Source organism: Anthonomus grandis, chromosome 22 (assembly GCF_022605725.1).
Source record: "Anthonomus grandis grandis chromosome 22, icAntGran1.3, whole genome shotgun sequence".
Lineage (NCBI taxonomy): Eukaryota > Metazoa > Arthropoda > Insecta > Coleoptera > Curculionidae > Anthonomus > Anthonomus grandis.
In genome coordinates, this window is record NC_065567.1 from 44419162 (window position 1) to 44441072 (window position 21911).

The 21911-nt window shown below is 33.7% G+C and overlaps 1 protein-coding gene across 1 annotated transcript in view; it reads right to left on the bottom strand.

The window, feature by feature from the left end:
* Positions 1 to 21911, bottom strand: part of LOC126748352 (voltage-dependent calcium channel subunit alpha-2/delta-4) — a 167730-nt gene that overhangs the window by 87589 nt on the left and 58230 nt on the right. The window contains exons 7-10 of the mRNA XM_050457517.1: positions 10372 to 10564; positions 9902 to 10038; positions 5276 to 5356; positions 4523 to 4603 (exon numbers count right to left, since the gene is read on the bottom strand). Coding sequence (XP_050313474.1) covers positions 4523 to 4603; positions 5276 to 5356; positions 9902 to 10038; positions 10372 to 10564 — 492 coding nt within the window. The remainder of the gene's footprint in view (positions 1 to 4522; positions 4604 to 5275; positions 5357 to 9901; positions 10039 to 10371; positions 10565 to 21911) is intronic.

Consider the following 21911-nt stretch of genomic DNA (forward strand, 5'->3'; position numbering starts at 1 on the left):
ATTAGCAAACGCAGGAGAAAACTATTATAAAAGAATCTGCGGACAACCCACCGGGCATAATACCTCAGTTTCCTAGATAGTAGCAGTAATACTTACGACTGCTAATGGAAACAATGACCGAAAGAAAGGAAACACCAAAAAAGCTGACAAAACTAAGAACTTACCTAATTCCTAAAGATGAGAAAACCGAGCAAGCTAAGAACTATATTAACAAACTGCCTAAAGAACATATACAAACTCATCACAAAGATGTCTGAACGACTACAGTAACACCTAAAAAACAACAAACTGTTTGAACAAAAAGGATGTGTCAGGAAAATTCAGAAACACAAAATTTTACAAAAGTACTGTAAGAAAAGCAAGAAAAAGTTCTAGAAACAAGACCCTGTATAGACCACAGGAAAGCTTTCCACAAAGTCCCGTACACTTAGATTACTGAAGCTGTCATTTACAAACATCTACAGAACACGCATGATCCTCATCACCTTCATTATCAAACATATGAGAAAATAAATCACTGATCGTTATCTGATAGCAGATCCTAACAATAATACCAACAACTCCGGCACTTTTTACATGTATGTTTTCATCATTAAAAAAGTAGTATCTGCTAAGAAGACTCTTTGCCTCCACTATTGTTCTGTCTAGCACTGTTCAGCTCCCTTTTGAACAGAACAAACACAGGATGTTAAAGCAAATAAGAGAAAAAGAAAATAAACTGCCATACGTAGACCATCTGAAATTACCAAAAGAATCAGTAAAAAACTGATAAAACAACTGGCACTCACAAAAGAATTAAGCGATGACAGCATGAAATTTGAAAGCGACAAACGTGCAAAACCCTTTTTTATAAAAGGAAAAGTACAAGCCAAGAAGAATATTGCAATCGACAATACAATAATGATCCAGTTATTAGACCAGAGAGTCGTCTATAAATACCTGAACACAGGAAACATGGCAATTCTTAAATTAAAAAAGCTTTTGGTGGATTATAGCCCGATAAACTCCGGGTGTCTGAGGACAAAATTGGTTTTCGTAGGTGACATAGGTATGTTTTATAAATAGTATGCCTATATAAAGCGTCAAAGTCTAAACAGTGAAGAGCAAAAACAACTCTACGAAGAAGAAAATTGTAAATTACGTCCAAAAATACGCTTTTGAAAAGCTAGTAAATTTTTTGTTAAAAAAGTTGCTAAAAAAGAGCTATCTCTAATCTTTTCTTTTAAACGCAGCGCACCCTAGATATTATCGAGGGTCATGAATATAACTCTATTTAAAGCTAAAAGATAAAGCAGAAGAATATTCAATTGCTATAAATAAATTGGTCGTAGAGGTTCTTTTCGATTTAAGAAAAAATCAGTTCCCTGAAAATTCACTTTTTCAATTTCTTTTTTTCAATTGAGTCTCTTTATCTCAGAAGGATTTTCTTTTACAAAAAAATAGTTTTAATAAACAAAAATGCTAAATTTACGTAGATTAATATCCTTTATTTTGCATCAAGTACTGTTAAGCGAAGCACATTGCCACGAATTTTGGAGGGAAGAGGAATGACAGATATAGCAAATATGTAACTAGATCAGCAAATTTCTAACTTAACTTAACGATAATTCTTTTTAAGGAAAGCTAACATCTGAAATGCATTGAGCAGTGTCTGAAGCAGTTGACTTAACATGTTGGCTTAAATTTTGGGAGCTTTAAGTTCATACCCATCACAGTATCGAGGAGGAAATCACTACAGGGGAGGCACGTTAACGAAATCATACATTATCGATACTGCACCGTCAACCTACTTGTTGATCTCGGGGCAGCCTTTCCCTGAAACTGAAGAATTTTCAGGGGATATACAAGACCAAGTCATTTCAACAAACTATTTGACATTTGTCGTACGTTATCAACAAATACAATCTTCTTCTTACAGTCTGGCAGCCGTATGTACTGATATAAAACATCGCAATCCGTGCAATATTTTACGGGAGGTTATCAGACATTTGCGTCAACACACACAATCTAAAGAGCGACACGATCTAGTAGCGAAAATTCTCCGTCAAGATCTAATAGGAAAACTAAACCTTCTGCCAACAGATAAGCTAACATATTACAAGCATTCTGCGGAACCGATACTTAAAAATAACGAATACAATTTGTACTGGCCCGCACTGTACTTAAGCCGGCCTCACACGACTGGTGTACTTGACAAGTACACCAATACTGGTATACTTGGCAAGTATCTCAGCTCAACACGGCAATACACAAGCCATGGCGTTCACACGACGTGTGCATTGTTTGTTGATGTTGGTGGTAGTTGATGTAGGTGTTATATGAGTGTCGGCCATCATGAATAGAGTTTGTTCTGAAAATGTCGTAGCTGCTGCAGCGTTTGTGGTTATGAGTGGGTGTTATTTAAAATTTAAAAAAAAAACAAATTAAGAAGAGAAGATGGTGGATGGTATCTTTAAATAGAAGTCGAGAAAGGTAAGTAGTTACGTAAAAGGTACCACTTCATTAAAAAAGAGAGACTGTTGTAATCATATACGAGTACATATATACAGGGTGACAATTTGAAAACTTGAAATGGCCATATCTTAGGAAAAAAAACTAAATAAAAAAAAAGCTGAAAACACTTTCTGTATAATAAAGGAGGAACAAAAATAAGCATATTATCTCGTCCCTTTCTACAGCACCTTAGACAGGGTGAGATACACCCCTAAAATCTTAAACAGAAAGGGGGTCGAGTGATACATCATATTAAAGGTCTTTTCTTTCCAAAAATACAGCTGTTAAAAATAGCCCATTTTTAATCTTTTAGAGATCATAGAGCAAAATCTGTTTAAGATAGAGCAAAATGGATTTCACATTTCTTAACATTCATTCATAACACTTTAACATTCTTAACTTTTCACTATCTATCTGGTGACGCTAATTGGACAACCTGGAAGTTGTCATTTTTTTTGACAATTGACAGGTTATCAAATTAGCGTCACCAGATAGATATTAAGAAGTTAAGATAGGTTAAATTAACCTAAAAAATTTCCATGTTCATTTCCGCTCCATTTTCAAATGTCAAACGCAAAAAAGAACGCAGTTTCTAGACCTACAGACCTACTCCCTACAACATTAGAATACACACTATTTAGTATGACGACGCCGAAAGGCACAGGCATACTACAGCTCGTGTAAGCGCAACCACAAGTATAGAAATGCATGAACTGGTCAAGTATACCAATAATGGTAATCCCTTTAACTGATGATAATTTTACCGACAGACGCCGGGACTCTGACCAGTACTCACCAGTCACCAATAATTGTACAAGTAAACCACTCACACGACATGGAAAGTATTCGCCAGTGACAAATATTGGCCAAGTATACCAGTCGTGTGAGGCCGGCTTTAGAGGTCGACAAGTAAGCAATCAATTTTAGGAAAATAACTCTTATTGATATTGCTATCCCGAACAACAACTGAATGCCGAAATAAAATGAAAAGATCGTTAAATATAAAGATTTAGAACAAAAGATTCGAAGGCAATGTGAAATGGGAGAAGTGCAGACTGTTCATCATATCAACCACAAAAATAATTTGATCGAGAGCATTAGGTGACTGAAATTAAAAGAAAATACTTTTTAACCAGTTCAGTGAAGACTGTGATGTATTCTAGTTCCCGAATCAATTACAGTACAACTTAACCAACAATAAATAGTTCAGAAGTTAATAGTTCAGTTAGGTTTCCACAAAGATTGATCCATCTGACACCTTGCATATCTGGGATCCGTGCATGTGCTCTCTAATTCAGATGGGAAGGTGATGCCAATTGGCATGTAATCTATTATAATAAATAATAAGGTAGAAACCCGACTTAATTAATTATGTCTATTTATTCTAGGCACGCTAAGATGCGGGTCCCTGGAGGTGTTTTGATTTTTTTAGGCTTTTGGGTTATGGTATCAGATTATGGTACAAGCCCCCGGGCGGAGAAGGGATTCATCTAAATTAACTATATTTTGATCAATTATTATTGCCCAAGAAATGATCTTTTTAACGAGACTAAGTTTAAAAAAATCGATCAATTGAACGCCGACCACCATATTTATTAAAAAACTTATACAAAATTTAAGTTATTATGCGAAATTTAAAGAAAATGCAATTTTCAAGTTTAAAATGGCAGTTTTGCCTTCTGGTAGTAATTTTTAGAAAATTAAAATATTTTCCATATATATTCTTCATGACCGATTTACCCGATAATTTTTTTTACCCCTAAGTCATACGACGAACCATTTTCGAGATATGCCGAGGAATAGTCTTATTAGGTCAGCCGCTATACAGAACTTGTTGTAAACAAAACTGTCCGATGACGTGGTATAGAAAAAGAAATGACAAAGCGAAGAGATCGCCCATGTACCATATTTGTCATAACAAATGTATTCTTCAATGGGCAAGTAAATATTATCGCACATAAGTAATTTATGACCAAGTTTATTATGTTTTATTATTAAGCCTGCATCAAATTTACGAAATAATATTTACCTTGTAAGGTGGAACAAGTTTCTTAATTTGATCTACTGAAACGTCCGTGCCAACTACGCCAAGAACATTGGCCAGCCGTATCTGGAAATTACAATAAACCGTTAATTTTATATACATAATAAACTATTGTCACATTTTAGTAATTGTATTACAATAATTAAAAAACTGTTAAATATATTACTCATTAAGTACTTTTTAAGATCAACCAAAAGTCATTAAGACGTCGCCTAGATACAATTAATTATACTTATTTTTAAATGCGCTTCTATCATAGGTTATTCTATTCGTTTAAGATTTTTTTTTAAATGTCAAAGTAAAAAATATTGTCGTTAACAAAATAAATTATTGGTATTTATTTTACATCTCCGTCTTTTCTCTTCTGCTTTTTTTAGTGGCTATTGGGAAATCAGACCTTCTTGATAAAGAATGCTTACAATTTGTTACAATCAATATTATCTAAAGACGTGATGGAAACGCAGTATCGGATAGGAAACAGGCTTATTAAGATAGATCGGATAAATTCTGGAAATTATCTGTGGCCTAATGGTTAAAAGACACAAATCTTTAATTAGCAATAATTTTGACTGAGAATTTAAAGAAAGAATTTTAACTAAAATAATAAAGCAAATGTGACACAAAAGTAGCTATCAATATTCGAAAAAATGTTTTATTTTTATCTTTTTTTCATTAGGAGCCTAATTTTTAAATAATAATTTAATACTATATTAACTTTTAATATTTAATTGTACGTACCGAATGATTTCTTCGATCAAACACCGGAGCTGAGACTGTTGTCATTAGCTGACCAACCTTATCATCGGAAAAACTATCAGCCTGGAAACATAAAAATAGCATTAGTTTTTAAAATAACTGATGCCGAAATTTTATACTAATAAAGTTCGGTGTGAAATTATTTTAATTGGTATTTTTAAAAATAAAAGTTGGAATATCCCAAGATTACGAAAGTATGAAGTTTGGGTCTCAGGAAACACTATGTGTTTAATTGTGCCACTAACGAATCTAGTAGACTTTATTGATTTACTTTTTATCTTTATTGAAGGACGCTGAACTAGTTAGTTAATCAATAAAAAAAATATGCTCATTTATAAGATCCAAAAATAGGAAAGTAAAAGAGCTGTTCAGTAGGGTAGGTAGAAATTCTAGATTGTCTTTACTATCCTTACGTATGCTTTGTTGAACATCCTTTACACTTTTTGATCCTTAGCAGGTAACTACACTCACTTTTTACTAACTAGTAACAATGGTGATTATCCTTTAATCACAATGGCTTAAATACTGCAATCTATTGCATCAACACACGACGACCGAATTCGTAACTAGAGACATTTAAATTCATAAAGGTAGGTTTTAACTAGATTCAGTTCGAGTATAAAGGTACGTACGGACCTTCACTAGGTCACTAGGGATAATTAGGGATAATGAACCTAAATTTGGTCACTAAAGGTATAAAGAGAGATACAGAAAGAGAGGAACCCGTCATTCGTATTAGAGGTCAAAGGCGAAATCCGGAAAACTCCGTGACCAGCTTCTGTGACTGTATTCGCAAGTCTACCCACTATATCTGGGCGACAGTAGCCTGACTTGTCTGTAACCAACTAAGATTTTCTGACTTATTTTAATGCTTGAATAGCATTTTCAAATAATTAGATTGTTCGCACATTCTTTACTTCCCTTTCCAGTTGGATGCTTACTTCTCTTCGCATGAGAATTACTTCTCTCGTAATTCTCTTGGAGGAAGAGAAGGAGTTGTTACAGGATTAATTACGCTTTAGACGGGGTCTAGAGAATCCTAACTTTTATTCATTTGGTTAAAATATTTAAAAATGACCTTGTTATAAATTTTTCTTTAAAAACTTTATAAGTACGAGACTGCTGACTGAGACACCCACCATAATTACAATTGCCTTCGATTTTTAAAGCAGTTCGCCAATATTTTTCATTCAAACACTCAACAATCAACGTTATCTCCACTTTAATTATTTGTTATTGTTTACAATATGCTATGCATTATGAAGATTTCACGGCAATTGAATTGGTCAACCGGTTTACTAAAGCGGACGCCAGTGGCGCCGCGTGTCGAATTATTACGATTTGTCCCGTATTTGTATTTTCTAGTAGGCACTCTATGGTTTGCTTATTAGTGATCTATGTATGGGTTTTGGTTGGGCTCATAGCGGCTAAACCTATAAAGTAGCGCGAGAACTTCCTCAATCTCTGGTCTAGCGCCCAAACGTCTTTTGGACTACTACTTAAGCAGTTCCGCGACGCATCTGGGGGGTCTTTCCAGCTCCTGCGTCTGTCAAAAGTGAATCGTGCTGTCCGCTGTGACGGAGAGAGATTAATCGTGTCGTGAAATAAATCTAGTATTATCTTTCTCCGCCAGCACATTTTTAGCTAAATTAACACTAAAAACTAAAATTCATTAGTATTTCTTCACTTTCAACCAAATATTTTTTGAAGCAGGATGGTTCTTAGTGGTTCGATGCCTTTCAAAACTTCGGCTCCTTAAATATGAAGTTGTAAGCCGCCAGTCATGACCCAGCAGTGATAAGGATTTCGCCCTGAAGTCAAAAAGCAGATAATTTCGCCGCCCTTAGCCCTGTCAACCCACATCATGCTTTATGTGGTGAGAAATAGCCCATCGCGGGCTCTCGCCCTCGAAAGAAGAACACCATGGAACTTGTAACACCCCGTAAGCTTACTAGTCTTTTTTTATTTGTTTATGACTCAACATGATTTTATTATTTTATCACCTTCTCATTTTAATCTTTAAAACTTAAGTAACTATATTTATCTAATAATTATGTAAATTAAAACAATTCAATGTTACGCTTTATTGTGAAGTGATTACTGATAAATTCAGGTACCTTTAGGTTATAAACTTTAATAAACACCCTATTTAAATTGAGTTAATATGTTTTACTACTGAGTGAGTGAGTGTGACTGAGACAACTGACCATACAGAGAACCTACGAAGCCGGCCTAATTTTTTTTTTATCATTTAATTTGACAGGGTTTCTGGAACATATCAGATCTAGGGAGTTGTTCTTGTTGTTTAGAACTTTTAAATCAAGACTGTCGACCGAACTCAACTCCCTAGAAATAGTCCCTGTAAACCGGTTAGTCTTGCCGGACTATTATTTATGGCATAACAACTATTCCTTTCTATGATCAGGTTGTTCTATTTGTGGGAGATTTCAATATTGATTTTTTAAGGCAAAATACAGGAAAAATCAAACGTCAACTGTTACTTAATATTTTTGATTTGAAGCAAGTCAATACTAAGCCTATACGACATAATTTTACCACAAACACTTACTAACCATATACGCCGTGGGTTACCAATAACGTCAAATTGCTCATGAAGGAAAGGGAAAAAGCCCACCGTATATATTTAAAATAAAAAACTGACGCACCCTTGCAATATTACAGACAAATAAGAAATTATACAAAACATGCCATTGCTAGGGAAAAAAATACCCACTTTAATTTAATGTCTCAAAAACACGGCAAAGAATTCTGGTGCAACATAAATAACTTAAATCTCGGCCGTAACAAGCATTCTGATCTTCCACAAACGTTTTCTGAATTAACGCCTTTTAATAACTACTTTACAAATTTGAGTAATACGGCTAATACTACATCTAATAAGAAAATACAATTTTATAAATCACATAAACAGAATTGTAAAAACCTCTAATGCAATTGGTAAAGATGCTTTTTCTTTAAAAGACTTACATCTCTGTATGCCTTTTTGTTTAAAGACTTTACTTAATATTATGAACAGTTGCATTTTACGAAATTTTTATCATACGATCTGGAAAAAGGCAATTATAAAACCCTTAGCAAAGATCAGTAATCCAAAGGAATTTAAAGAACTCAGTCCTATAATAATGTATGTCCTTTAAATTATTCACCAACAAATTTGGATATTATTTCAATAACATTCTTTAATTTTCTAAATGCCAGGCATGTTTTAGAAAGAACTTTAGTACTTCTACCAGTTTGGTTAACCTTCTTAATGAAATCATAAGAAATTTATGAAAAAGAAAAAAAAAGAATTAACACAATTCTTAATAACGAAGTCTGCACTGAAAAATCAAGTTACCACACTGTATCTACGTGTGTCCTGCAAGATTCCATTTTGAGTCCATTGTCCTTTTCTTTATATTATATTGCTGACATGATATCTTGTATAAAACATTCAACATTACAGGAATATGCGGATCATTTCCAACTATATCTTTTGTTTTTACGCCAAAATCTTCCTATAGCTGAATTTCAGTTTAATCAGGATTTAAAAAGTATTGATAATTTTTCACAGAGTTACAACTTAAAATTAAATGCTCCTAAATCCTATACAATAATACTGGACTGTGGCAATGCTTTTGAGGATTCTTCTTATTTTCATGCACAGATTCGAAATGTTCAGCTACCAGCAGTGAATGAGGTCAAAAATCTGGGCGTGTATTTTTGACAGTTTTGTACTCAAAATATCATTTAGGAATCATAATACTCCCTATTTAAATAACAATTTTATTTTGAATATGAAAAATCAAAGAAAATATATGGCAATATGTACACCTTTATTTATAACATTTTAAAAACTAGAGAGCCTCTATATGTAGTAAATAATTTAAACAAAATCATCTTCATTCGAGTCCGACAGCAAAGGGTGGAATATATTTTAAAAAATCTTTTGTTTTTATTGCCTCTCAACATTGGAATAAATTACCCGAACATGTTAAAGAATATTCAGTAGGAGTATTTAAAAAATATATTCAAAATTATCTGCCTAATAAAACAGCAATAGAATGTTTAATTTAATTTGAAGTAAATACAATTAATTGGCTAAAAACCATGAAAATGGCCATATACATTTTTTACAGAGATTTGGTATCCGCTAGCTTCCATCTAATGTTTCTTTAAAAGTAACATTTGTTTCCATGCCACGTTTTCCTTTGCACCCCTTGCGCGTCTACCTCCCCTCTCTAACATTTCTTTTACTGTTAAAAAAATCAAAAACTGTATTATCAAAAATTGCTATTCAGATTAGTTATTACTATTCTTTGTGTTTTATTTATTATTCGTTTGTTTAAAAAGAGCCTTGCCACACAGGTTTGCACATGTGCTAACGGTTTTATGATCAAGGTTTTGTCATATTAATCATAATGGCTTATTTATTGTAAGTTGTTAATTATGTTTGTTATTTTAATGATAAATAAATTTATTTTGAATTTTAAATTTTTGAAGCACTTAACCTGTACAAGTTGCGTGCAACTCAAGCTACAATGTTTATAAACGAAAAATTTATTACAAAAATAATTTAATATCAATATTAAACTTAAATAAACTTACTCGTCCTCCAATATAAGATGGTGTCCAATGTATTGGATGGTCGTTTTGATACATAACCATTGGCCGAGCCATAACCTCAATGTAGTGAAGAACCTCCTGATTTATGTTGTTGTATGTTTCAATTCTTGAGTAGTATCCTGAAATGGGAATTAATTTCATCAGTTAATAAAACAACCTGTAACTTAAAAACGATGCACTTTTGAACCATATTGTATATGGACTTGTTGTCTTATTTTTAGACAAAGATGCGGCTGGTAAAATATTGCGATGTAATTTCGGGACACCCTGTATTTAATAGGGCAAGTGTTTAAAAAAAATATTTATCACTAGCTAAATTGTTAAGGTATGGGTAATTACAGACAATATAGAGTTATGACAAGTTGAAAATCTACTTGTACTTTAGCGTTCTTACTATATTAGGTTTTAATTTGCACTTTTTGTAGCAATTATTATCATGTTTTAAGTCTTACCTTTATTCTCACATGCCATCCAGTGCATTTCAGTTGCACTTCCAGATTCAGATCCAATTAAATACGTAAAAAGACGTACTGGTCTATGAGGAAAATTATAAATCTTAAATATGTCTTTATAAGTTGAAGATGGACCATCGGTAATTAACATAATTGCTTGGTTGCATTGGCATCCCTGACCGGTGCGGTTATACTGAAAATAAAAGTATTCCGTTTAACATAATCTAATATTGCTAAGTTTTTCATGAATAATCATATGAAGTTGGAAGGATATAATTTTTAATTATAACCAATTTATATCTAAAAGTCCAGTACAAGACACTTTTGACCTTTACAAAATAAATTCTAGTCCTTGTCGAAGTCGTCATTAAATAGTTTATTGTTTACCACTGGACAAATATTCTTACTCTTTTAGACAATTCCTAATAGCGCCAAACAAAATCTTCGAGCGTCGACTGGCTATCGATATAAGAACACTTCGGTGTTATAAATTACCGCGTAATTTAAATCATCAAAATAAATAGTAAAGGTAAATTATTAAATTAATTAAGTGTTTCATTGTACTTTAATTTTAATAATTTTGGGGACTTTTTTCACATGTTACTTCATCTTCAAAGAAACCTGAAAAACTCTACATTAAGTTTTTTTAAATTTTTCAAGGTTAACTGGGTGATAGCCTTCTTTCAACTGTGGTTGATAGCCTTCTTTCAATAAAGTTCACTTACGCTGAAGCATTTCCAAGAATGACTTGCCTGGTTCTCTCTAGTGATAAACAGTCACATAGAATATGTTGTCGTTTCTCTATTCTTCCACAGAATCACGTATGACGTCAAAAAACACGTCAAAATATGGTCAATTAAAGATATAGTCAGCAAAATGCCCTTTTTATGACGATAAAACAACGTCATTTACTGACAATAAAAAGAGGAAATTTTTTTATTTCTAGAATGTCAATCTCGACGTGTAAAAGAAGTCAGTAAAACACGTGATTAAATTACTTGATCGCCGATAAAATAATTTAAAACTATGTTTTCAGTTCCAAGTATAAAATTGACTTGCCTTTTACCGAATTGGCGGTTTACCAAATTAGATAGTTTCTATCTAGATCCAGTCTATAATTAAACTCTATAAGTTATGAAGGTTAGCACTTGATGATAATGTAGTACTGGCAACAATACGCCTTCCGTGTCGATCGTCTGCGTTATCGTCACCTGATCTTACGTTTGTGAATGGCGTTAATGGCGGCGGCGTCGTTGGTGCATAAAACTTTTTCAACTTTTTCAAGGGGAAGGGTTTCTTTTGGCTACCCAAAATCAACTAATACGAACAAGAAATTATTTAAAGTTTGTCGTAGGTAACCCGACGGTACAAAGTAACAGATGTAGGTATGGATGTGAGATAACGGAGTCCATTCAGTATGTCACCGGTGGATGTCAAACTTTTGCACCAACGGAATATAAAGACCAGCATGATTTAGTTGCAAAGATACTGCATTAAAAGCTCGCAGAAAAACTAAACCTCTTATCAGCAGCCAAAGTATTATATTGTAACTAAGCCGAAACCAGTTCTTGAAAATAAGCAACATAAATAATTGTATTGGGAGCGCACTGTACTTACAGATCAACGAGTAAGTAACAATAAGCCTGATCTAATACTAATCGATAAAATTTCTAGGAAGACAACCCTTATTGATGTAGCTATTCCTAATAATAACAACCTAAGAGCTAAACATAATGAAAAGATTATTAAGTACAGGGACCTAGAACACCAGATACGAAGACAATGGGAAATGAGAGAAGTGCGGACAGTTCCAATTATTGCGCCAACAACAGGATTACATATATACCAAAGTCTAATCGAAAACATAAAAGTGCTCAATCTTAAGGAAAGCATCTATAAGCTAATGCAGAAGTCGACGCTTCTATCAACAACCCGAATCATCAGAAAGTTCATTGGTTTTTTTATAAAACTGATTTGTTGATGCCATTTGTTCGGTTTGTTCAATCTTATATAGGTTACCTAATTATTTGATTAATTTAAATATTTTTTCCGTTAAATATGTAAAACGGACTTATATTCTTTTAAATTATATATATTTTTATGTTATAAACCTTATATTCATTCATTTCGCTGTTTCAATAAAGAAGTCCCCATACGAAAAAATACTCACAATTAGAATTTATGATGACAGCAAAATACATTGGAATAAGGGGGTACTAAAAAACGTTCAGTCAGTCACTATCAGGCATTGAGTACGAACGGTTTACTGAAATTAGAAAAGTGATCAAGTGTGGTGTAAGATACCTAGATCTAGTAGAAAGAGGATTATTGAAATGAGGTTACAAGGATAGCATGTTACTTGTTGGCTACAATAAAGGTCGCGGAACCTTCCTCCATTGGATAAGGCAATCCATTAGAAATGGCCCTGTCGTGTTACAGGGAATGGTCATCCTGCTTTCAAGTTGTGGCTTGCGCTAAGGGTTCTCACATGCGGCTTGATTGACCCTATACAAGTAAACTATATTTGTTCGGTGGGATGCTAGACTGTTTAGTGGTAGTTAGACGTCCAAGGGGTAGCTCTCCTACTATTTTAGGTGACTCTAGATAGTTTTTGCAAAAAGGAGAGTACTATATTACTAAATATAAACAACATAATCAATATGTAAATAGGAGGATATGAGAGGAGAGGCAGGGGGAGTATGATCCCCGCTGAGTATATTTTAACCTCTAATGTTTTACGGAGTCAGTAAATCCTTTAATTTTATTCCATGTTCTTGAGAAAGCGGAGCATTATCCTATTTTTGCTAAGTAAATGAAAGAATTGCATTGCGAAAACCCATGAAAGACTCAAGTGAATGTGTTTCTTGTAAATTAAATAAACATTTACAAAATCATATTTTTCCAAATATTTCAATCTTTAAATATAATAAAAACTATTTCCCAAATTTCCCCTCCGAAAGACTCGAACGGCAAAAACCGCCATAGATAATGAAGAAACAAAATTTGAACCTTATAAACTTTCAGAGATATTTGCCATTATTCCTCAGTATGAAGGTGATGAGATCTGCTCTAATAGTTCGTGCGATTACGCAAAAGCTGCTTAACTAATAAATTAAAAAAATGCACATGCATATCCATATGCAGAATTAAAGTAATTTCTTATTCTTTACTTTGGAGATTCTAGAGACCAATAGTCTCTTATACAAGACCTACATTTTTCAATTGCCTAAAAATTTTAAATACAAAAATGCATGCTTCCATATAAAAATCTTCACTAAATGCCAATTTACCTGATTTGAAATATCGATTAGGCCAAATCATTCGTGCTGAAAATCTGAGGGATATCTTAGATTCTGAATCGAGAATTCATAGGAAACTGCAACTCTCTTACTTTGAAACTTAGAAACCCTTAAGGACAGTCGACCCTCAAAACATCCTATTAAAAGACCTTCACTTTTATCACCAAAATGTTTAAATTATGGCCACATAGGAAGCTATACCAATAATACAGTGAACAAGTTATCCTCATAGCAATATTAATAATTATAATCAGAATATTCAACAAAGACCAAATATACATTTGCTATAAGCTGAAAGATTTTACCAATCCAGACTCACAACAATCGACCCCAACCTAAAGCTCAACTCAACACCCCTTCTGTTATTCAAAAAAATCATGCCTATCATACGAATCTTAAAAATTCTGATACAGCAGAATTCTTCTAACATTATAATAAACAATAATCCTACTTAGTTTAATTACTATTCTTATAATAACCAATACGAAGAATACTGTCAAGAATCCGATATCCCTGAAAACGACTACCAAAATTTTCGGGCACTACAAGATCAAAACTATCCCTTAAAACATAACAATCTGTTGTATATCCAGAATACTATTAAAACATTGAACCGAGACGATTTGAACTAACACCTAAATTTCGAACAAAACTTTCTGTAAATCCACTTCTTACAAAAAAAAAAAAAATTCATTAAGATGCTGCCAATACCTTTAAACTTTTAATAGACACGGGAGCAGAAATATAAATTTTCAAACAGAATATTGCAAACCAATTTACTTACAGATCCAATAATACCATTCAGTTCTTAGCAAGTAAAAATTGCAAATAACCGAATGTACCCTAAATCCTTTTAATGCAACAGACCCACATAAAATTTTTATATTTTTAAGCTAGACATAGAATTTGGTCGAATTTTATGTCTTGATCTTCTAGATTATTATCAATGTTTTTTTGATTTAAATATAACACAACTTCTTACAACTTTTAAAATAATACCTTTGCATAAAGCGATATCCAATATATTTTTACCCGAAATTAAACCTCCTTCAAATACCAGTTCAAATCATGAGCCTTAATGCACAAGGCACCCGAACCAAAGGACAGAAGGCATAGTATAAAGAATGAATTAAGAACTGAACATCTTAACCCGGAAGAAGAAGAGACCATAACAGAAATCTGATTGAAATTTTCTATTTTGAAAGACACATCTTAACATTTACCAACGAAATTAAATACGTAATCGAAAACAAAAACACTAGAGCGATGTATACCAATTGATCTTCCTTAGGTATCCTCAAATATGCATGCATCATCATACCATATTCTACATCACCCTGGTCTTCACCTGTTTGAGTTTTACCTAAGAAATTGGATGCGTCAAGAAAACAAAAATGGCGTGTCGCTATCACTTACAGCAAATTAAATTAACGGTAGATGACAAATCCAAGGAGTCAAGGACAACATTCTTTTGGAAATCCAAAAGGAACGTTGCCTAGTCTATATGGTAGACATTAATATCTATTCCCCCACCATTCACGAATGAACACATCTCGAACGCTTTAAGGAAGTATAAGTTTTATAAGTGTAGATCTATTAGAGAATCTGTGACGTCAATTAAACTAGGGACTAGAGAGCGATCATTTACATGACCAACTTTTAATTTTTTAATTTTTTAATTTTTTTTTAACTTTGATGAGTCGTTTTAAAATTAAAAATAACCAAATAAATAATTTAATAATTAAAACATACAAAAACAAATCTCAATATTTAGGTAGGATAAGAAAAGATGCTTATTTTTATTCAATAAGCTTCTTCAAACCTGCTTCATTCCTAATCGCCTTAACAGAATCCCCATCTATCATTCGAGCCAGAATATTATTATATTTATGCCATATTTATACCCATTACCTATATTTACCATTTCCATACCCATTTTCCTTCAAGAGTTGCTTTGCCCTTTTAAATAATTTATAGTCAGTTCTTTATCTAGAAATATGGCCCTAGATGATTCATCTAGACCAGTGCTTCTCCAGGTAATTTTCTGCTTTTAAGTCCGTGTTTCCAAGATTTTTTTCTCAAATCCGCATTTTTAAGTCGCGGTCATCTTAGTTTCAATTTCTTTGGTTTCAGTATATTTTACATTTTATTCTAGGATATCAACCTTTAATCCTTGAAACAGCTTTTTTACGTCTTTTACAGCTGCAACTTTCTCCTCCTCTTTTGAAATTAAACCTGTCACGTACAAGCTTTTCTAGAATTATTATGCCCCTGGACGTTTTCTGCATCCTTGATTTTTTGCAACTTCTGACTTACGAGTCCGGTGGGTTTTTTGCAACTCATTGACAGTGTTAAGAGCACATCACGCCGTTCGTTTTTCTCCTCATATTTCTCGCTAAGAAAATACATTGAATTACGCAAATCGTTAACTTTTCCTTGAAGTTCTATTATCATATCAAGTACTTATCATCTTATGGGATTAAGCGTCATATATATGAATATAGTTATGATATATTTGGTGTTACTGAGAGCTGGCTGTCTGGTGATGTTCTTGATGGTGTAGTTTATATTAAGGGATATCAATTGTTGAGACTTGAAAGACCTACACGGGGAGGCGGAGTAGCTATTTATATTAAAAATGGCCTTAAATTTTCGGTCTGTAAAAGCGAGAGTTTAGGACATATTGAACACCTATGGATTAGCCTGCTTATTGATGACAGCTACCCTCTTATCTTGGGTGTAAGTTATAGGCCTTCTAATACTAATTGTAATGAATTTTTATCCTGCTTTGAAGACGCTTTGTTGCACTTTTACACAACTTATAATAAACTATTGTGTCTGGGTGATTTTAATATTATTTTTTTAAATGAATACTCTACTAATACTGTGGCCTTAATAACATCTTGGAAACATTTAATCTTACTCAGTATATCTGTGAACCAACTAAATTGACTCAAAATAGCGAGAGCTTAATTGACTTAATTTGTTTTAATAGTGACCTTAGAATTAGTGTTGAGGTGAAAGATATTAATATTTCTGATCATTAACTTACAACACGTACATTGCTTGATCAGGATCTGATTCCATCAGACAGTATTAATGTAACTTTTAGAAATTTCAAAAGGATTAATATGAATCAATTTCAGCAGGACTTGGAAGCAATTGAGTGGAATGCTATTTATATTTTGGATACAGTGGATGAAAAAGTTAGTTTTATTTCCACTTAATTAACTACCTTAATTAATACACATGCACCTCTTAAAATAATAAAACAAGTTGGTTCTAAACCATACTGTCCGTGGTTTACTGATAATCTTAAATTATTAAAAAGACTAAGAAATGTTGCACAAAATCGATTTCGCCTTACACGTTTGCCTCAACATTGGGAATATTACAAACAGCTTCGTAATACTTTTACAATAGCATATCGCGCAGAAAAAAAAGCATACCTAAATATAAAATTCCAAAGTTGTGACTCTAGACAAAAGTGGGCTGAATTAACAAAAATTAATGTTGTGAGTAGAAAAATAAATTCACTTCCGACTCATTAAAAAAAACCTAACGAGATCAATTCACATTTTGTTAGCACAACAAATTCAAACTCTTCTCCTAACAAAGGCTTTTTAGAATTTTACAAGAATAATAAAAAAGTCAATCAGGAATTCTGTTTCACTGAGGCAACAGAGGATACAATTTCCAATATTGTGCTTGGGATGAAATCTAAGGCTTCTGGAAGCGATGATACTAACAGAACTATTTTAATCTTGTGCTGCCCCTTTATCATTCCTTATATTAAACACTTAATTAATTATTGTTTACGATTATCAACATTTTCGAGTGCTTGGAAGTCGGCCATTGCTATTACTTTTCTAAAAGTAAATCAGCCCAATGACTATGGATAGCTAAGATCTGTTTCTATCCTACCAGCTATGTCCAGAATTTTATTTCAGTCTTTATTTCAAGTAATCATATTTTGCCAGAAAAGCAGTCAGGATTTTGACGTGAATATAGTTTTACAACTGCGTTGGCTGAGATTACAGACCGTATTAATGGGGAATTGGATAACAGCAAAGCGAGCGTTCTAGTACTTCTAGACTATTCACGAGCTTTTGACTTGTTAAATCATGATGTTTTGTCGAGTATCTTGGTTTATATTGGTTTTCGGTTTAATGCCCAATCTATGATTCAATCTTTTCTAAGTAACAGGACGCAGAGGGTATTAGTTGATGGGAAATACTCTGAGGTAATGACTTTAGGTGTCCCACAGGGAAGTTCTTTTTACAATTTACACGTTTAATTTTATTAATTCTATTAGCTATTGTGATTATCATTTATATGCCGACGACACTCAAATTCTATACTCTTTTAAGCCAGAAAATGCGACAGAGGCTAACCTTAGAATAAATACGGATCTTCGGGCGCTTTGTGAGGTATCCGCGGGTCACATGCTGAGGTTGAACCCCTTGAATTCGGTGGCTTTATTATTTTGTAATGATAAACTACGTGAAAATATCTTGAGTCAGTTGGATCTAAGTATCGGAAACGCTAATATTTCTTTTAAAAATTTCTCTAAAAACCTGGGTTTAATTTGTGACACTAAACTTAAATTTACCGAACACATAACAGTTTGTAATAAAAAACTCTACTGCGCCCTTAAATCTCTTTTTCCTCATAGGCATTACTTAGAAAAGAAAACCAAAATTGAACTATGTGACGCACTCGTACTATCACACTTTAACTTCGCGGATAGTGTTTATGGTCCTTTTCTGGATACAACACAGGCCCGGAGAATGCAAAAGGTTCAAAACTCATGCATACGTTTTATACAGGGTGTTCCGTTGATCATGTTACAAATTTCTAGAGCAGATAGAAAACGTCAAAAGAAAAATAAAAGTTCCTATAAACATGGGTCCGGAAAAGCTTCCTCAGGGAGCTAGAGCTCTTTGAAAATAACCTTTAAAAACTAGTTTTTTTTTAATAGCTCCGGAACTACTTTAGCTACCGTAACCAATTTTGGGAGGTAAATTATTGTTAGTACGTTTATTCTTTTGAACCTACTAAATAAAAAAAATTTACCAGGGGCTTCAGAATCAGGGCGGTATTTGGTAAATTTAGGCCCATTTCTGAAGAGCGGTTTCCCGAAAGGCGAATCCCAGCTCACACACTTTTTAAAAGGGTCAATCAACGGCTCAGGGAGACTGGCTCCGTTAAAATAAAACGCCAAAATATTGGCGCGCAAAGAAACATCCGAATCCCGGATTTTGAGGAAGAAGTGCTTCGGCGATTTGAAGATAACCCATCAGTAAGTACTCGAGCAGTAGCTGATGCGATGCATGTAAATCATGTTAGGGTATGGAACGTTGTTAATGAACAGCTTCTTCGGCCCTACCACCTGCAAAAGGTGCAATCATTAGGACCCAATGATTTTATGCCCGCGTGAATTTTTGCCAGTGGTTTCTTGACCGGTGTACAGAAGAACCTCAATTTCCAAAATATGTCCTTTTTACTGACGAGGCTTTATTTACAAAAGAAGGCATTTTTAATTCTAAGAATAATCATGTGTGGAGTGAGGAAAACCCTTATGGTATTCATTTTAGGAGCTATCAACATAAGTTTTCGGTCAATATGTGGGCCGGCATTGTTGGAGAACGCTTAATTGGTCCAATTATGTTGCCTCCTCGTTTAACAAGAAATATTTATTTAAATTTTTTAAGAAATATACTGCCAGAACTATTAGATGATCTGCCCCTAAATATACGACAGAACTTATGGCTACAACACGATGGAGCGCCAGCTCATTTTTCACTTATTGTCCGCGAGTTTATAAATGAAAATTTTGGAAGACGCTGGATTGGCCGCTGAGGCCCTGTCACCTGGCCAGCGCGCTCACCAGATTTGACACCCTTAGATTTTTTTCTTTGGGGGCATATGAAAAGTCTCGTATATGAAACTCCAGTCGAGTCAGAAGAAGACCTGGTGGCCAGAATTTCCGCAGCTGCTGAAGTAATTCAAACCACTCCTGATATTTTTAATCACGTCAACCTTAATATGGTGCGTAGATACAATAAATGTATCGATCGTGGCGGCCGGCATTTTGAGCAATTAATATTTTAAGTTTATTTTTGTAATACCAATCTTTAATAAAATTTGTTTACGTTTCTAAAATTGTTAATTTGTTGGTTTTTTTATTACACTTAAAATCATTTAAACATTTTATGCCTCAAGGTAATTAAAGTGACAGTTAATTAATTTGAGTACCAATTTAATAAAGTGGCTACCTTAAGTTTTTTTAAGCATTTATTTTTTATTTACGCCAGATTTTTTTTTTAATTGTTTATTTATAATAATAGGTAATTCATTTTTGTATCTCATAACTTGTTTTTCTTTTGACGTTTTCTATCTGCCCTAGAAGTTTGTAACATGATCAACGGAACACCCTGTATGTGGCATAAGACGTGGACAACACGTATTTGGGGGAGAACTGCTGCTTGGCTTTTTCCCCAAATAGAGGGGGACACAATTGTTTAATTGTGCCACTGGAGAGTACTAGTGGACTATACTTGTTTATTTTATTTGTTTATCGAAGGATCACAGCTTATATGGCGCATTTATTAGATCCGAAGACAGAAAAATGGAACAGTTATTCATTAAAGTAGTTGTAAACTATGAATTTGTTCATATTGTGTTCATGTTCGTCTTTGCTGTTTTTTTGTATACTTAATTTTCCCTTATTTACACTCACATTGCTTCTTAGCAGGTAACTTCACTCACTTCTTACTAACTACTAACAATGGTGCTTATACTCTAATTACAATGGGTTAATTACTTTAACCTATTGTATCACACCACGACCGAACTCATAACTAGCGACAATACAGATAGTTTTAACTGGGTTTAAAGTATAAGGGTGCTTACGAACCTTTCTAGGTCACTAAAGGTGTCACTAGAGAGAGAGACAGATAGAGAGAGAGAGAGAGAAGAGAAAAGAGAAAAACTCGTCTTGGGTATTAGGGGTAATAGAGATAATAGGGAAAACATCCGTGAGCAACTTCTCACTCCGATCGCGACTACGACTCGCGACTCGACTCACACACTACTTCTCGAAGACAGTGCCTCAACTCGACTATGGCAGTAACTCAACTCGACTGTGTACTGCAACTCTTGGACCAGTATTTGGCCATCAAGAGTCTGGAGAAAAAGACCCATATTAGGGTTTAAAGAGTAAAGGGAATACGGGTAACTCGCGAGCAACTTCTCACTTCGATCGCGACTACGACTCGCGACTCTACTCACACACTACATCTCGGAGACAGAGACCCAACCTGACTTCTACAACAACTCAGATCGACTGTATAACTTTTGACCGTGCGACCTTTTTACCAGCTTATTTTACTTAGTGGGTGAAGAGATGTTCAATAAGTGCATCTTTCATCAACAAGGGATGTGAAAACGGGCTTAAGACCTAAGAGTCTGACAGTTTTATGGAAATTTATGGGTTATATTTGTTTTCTTTAAAAGTTTGAAACGTTTAAAAGTAACCACTTCGAACTGATTATTTTCTGACGTGTGGGAACCTTCTAGGAATCAATGATGTCCTTACAATTATGAACATAGACCATATAAAAAATAAATACATCTCGATGACAGAAAAGAGTGTTATTGGGTTATTTCCCACCAACACGTTTCACATAAGCTTAAAGAACTTACCTGGTTGTCAATGTTCAATAGGCGTGTACTGCACTCGGCTTGTCTGTTTTATAACATCATTAAATTTCAGTGTCCTATCTATCTCAGTAGGAAAATTGTTTACAGAACTGATGTTCATAATATAAATATACGTAGAAAGCACATCCTTACGATCCCCAAGCACAATAAGGAACTTTTTAAAAGAGGATTCTCTTATAACATAGCGTCAACCGTAAATAAATTTAAAGTTACTCATTTTAACACATCTTTATCCCGTTTCAAAAGAAGGATCAGACAGCAGCTTCTCAGTGAATGAGTTTTTATGGGCGTTTATATGCAGTTCAGAGAAAATAAGATATTATATACATACAATTTTTTTAAATGTTTTCTGACCAGAGCATAATAGTTTTACCATGTACTATCTCTGTACCGCTTAACATAATGAACCGAGTCATCTAGCTTTTCATTAATGTATTCGGTTTTATTTGGCTTAGGTTAGGTAACTAAATGTAAGTACGGCTTAGAATTTTTCTACGGCTTTAACAGCCTCTCCTT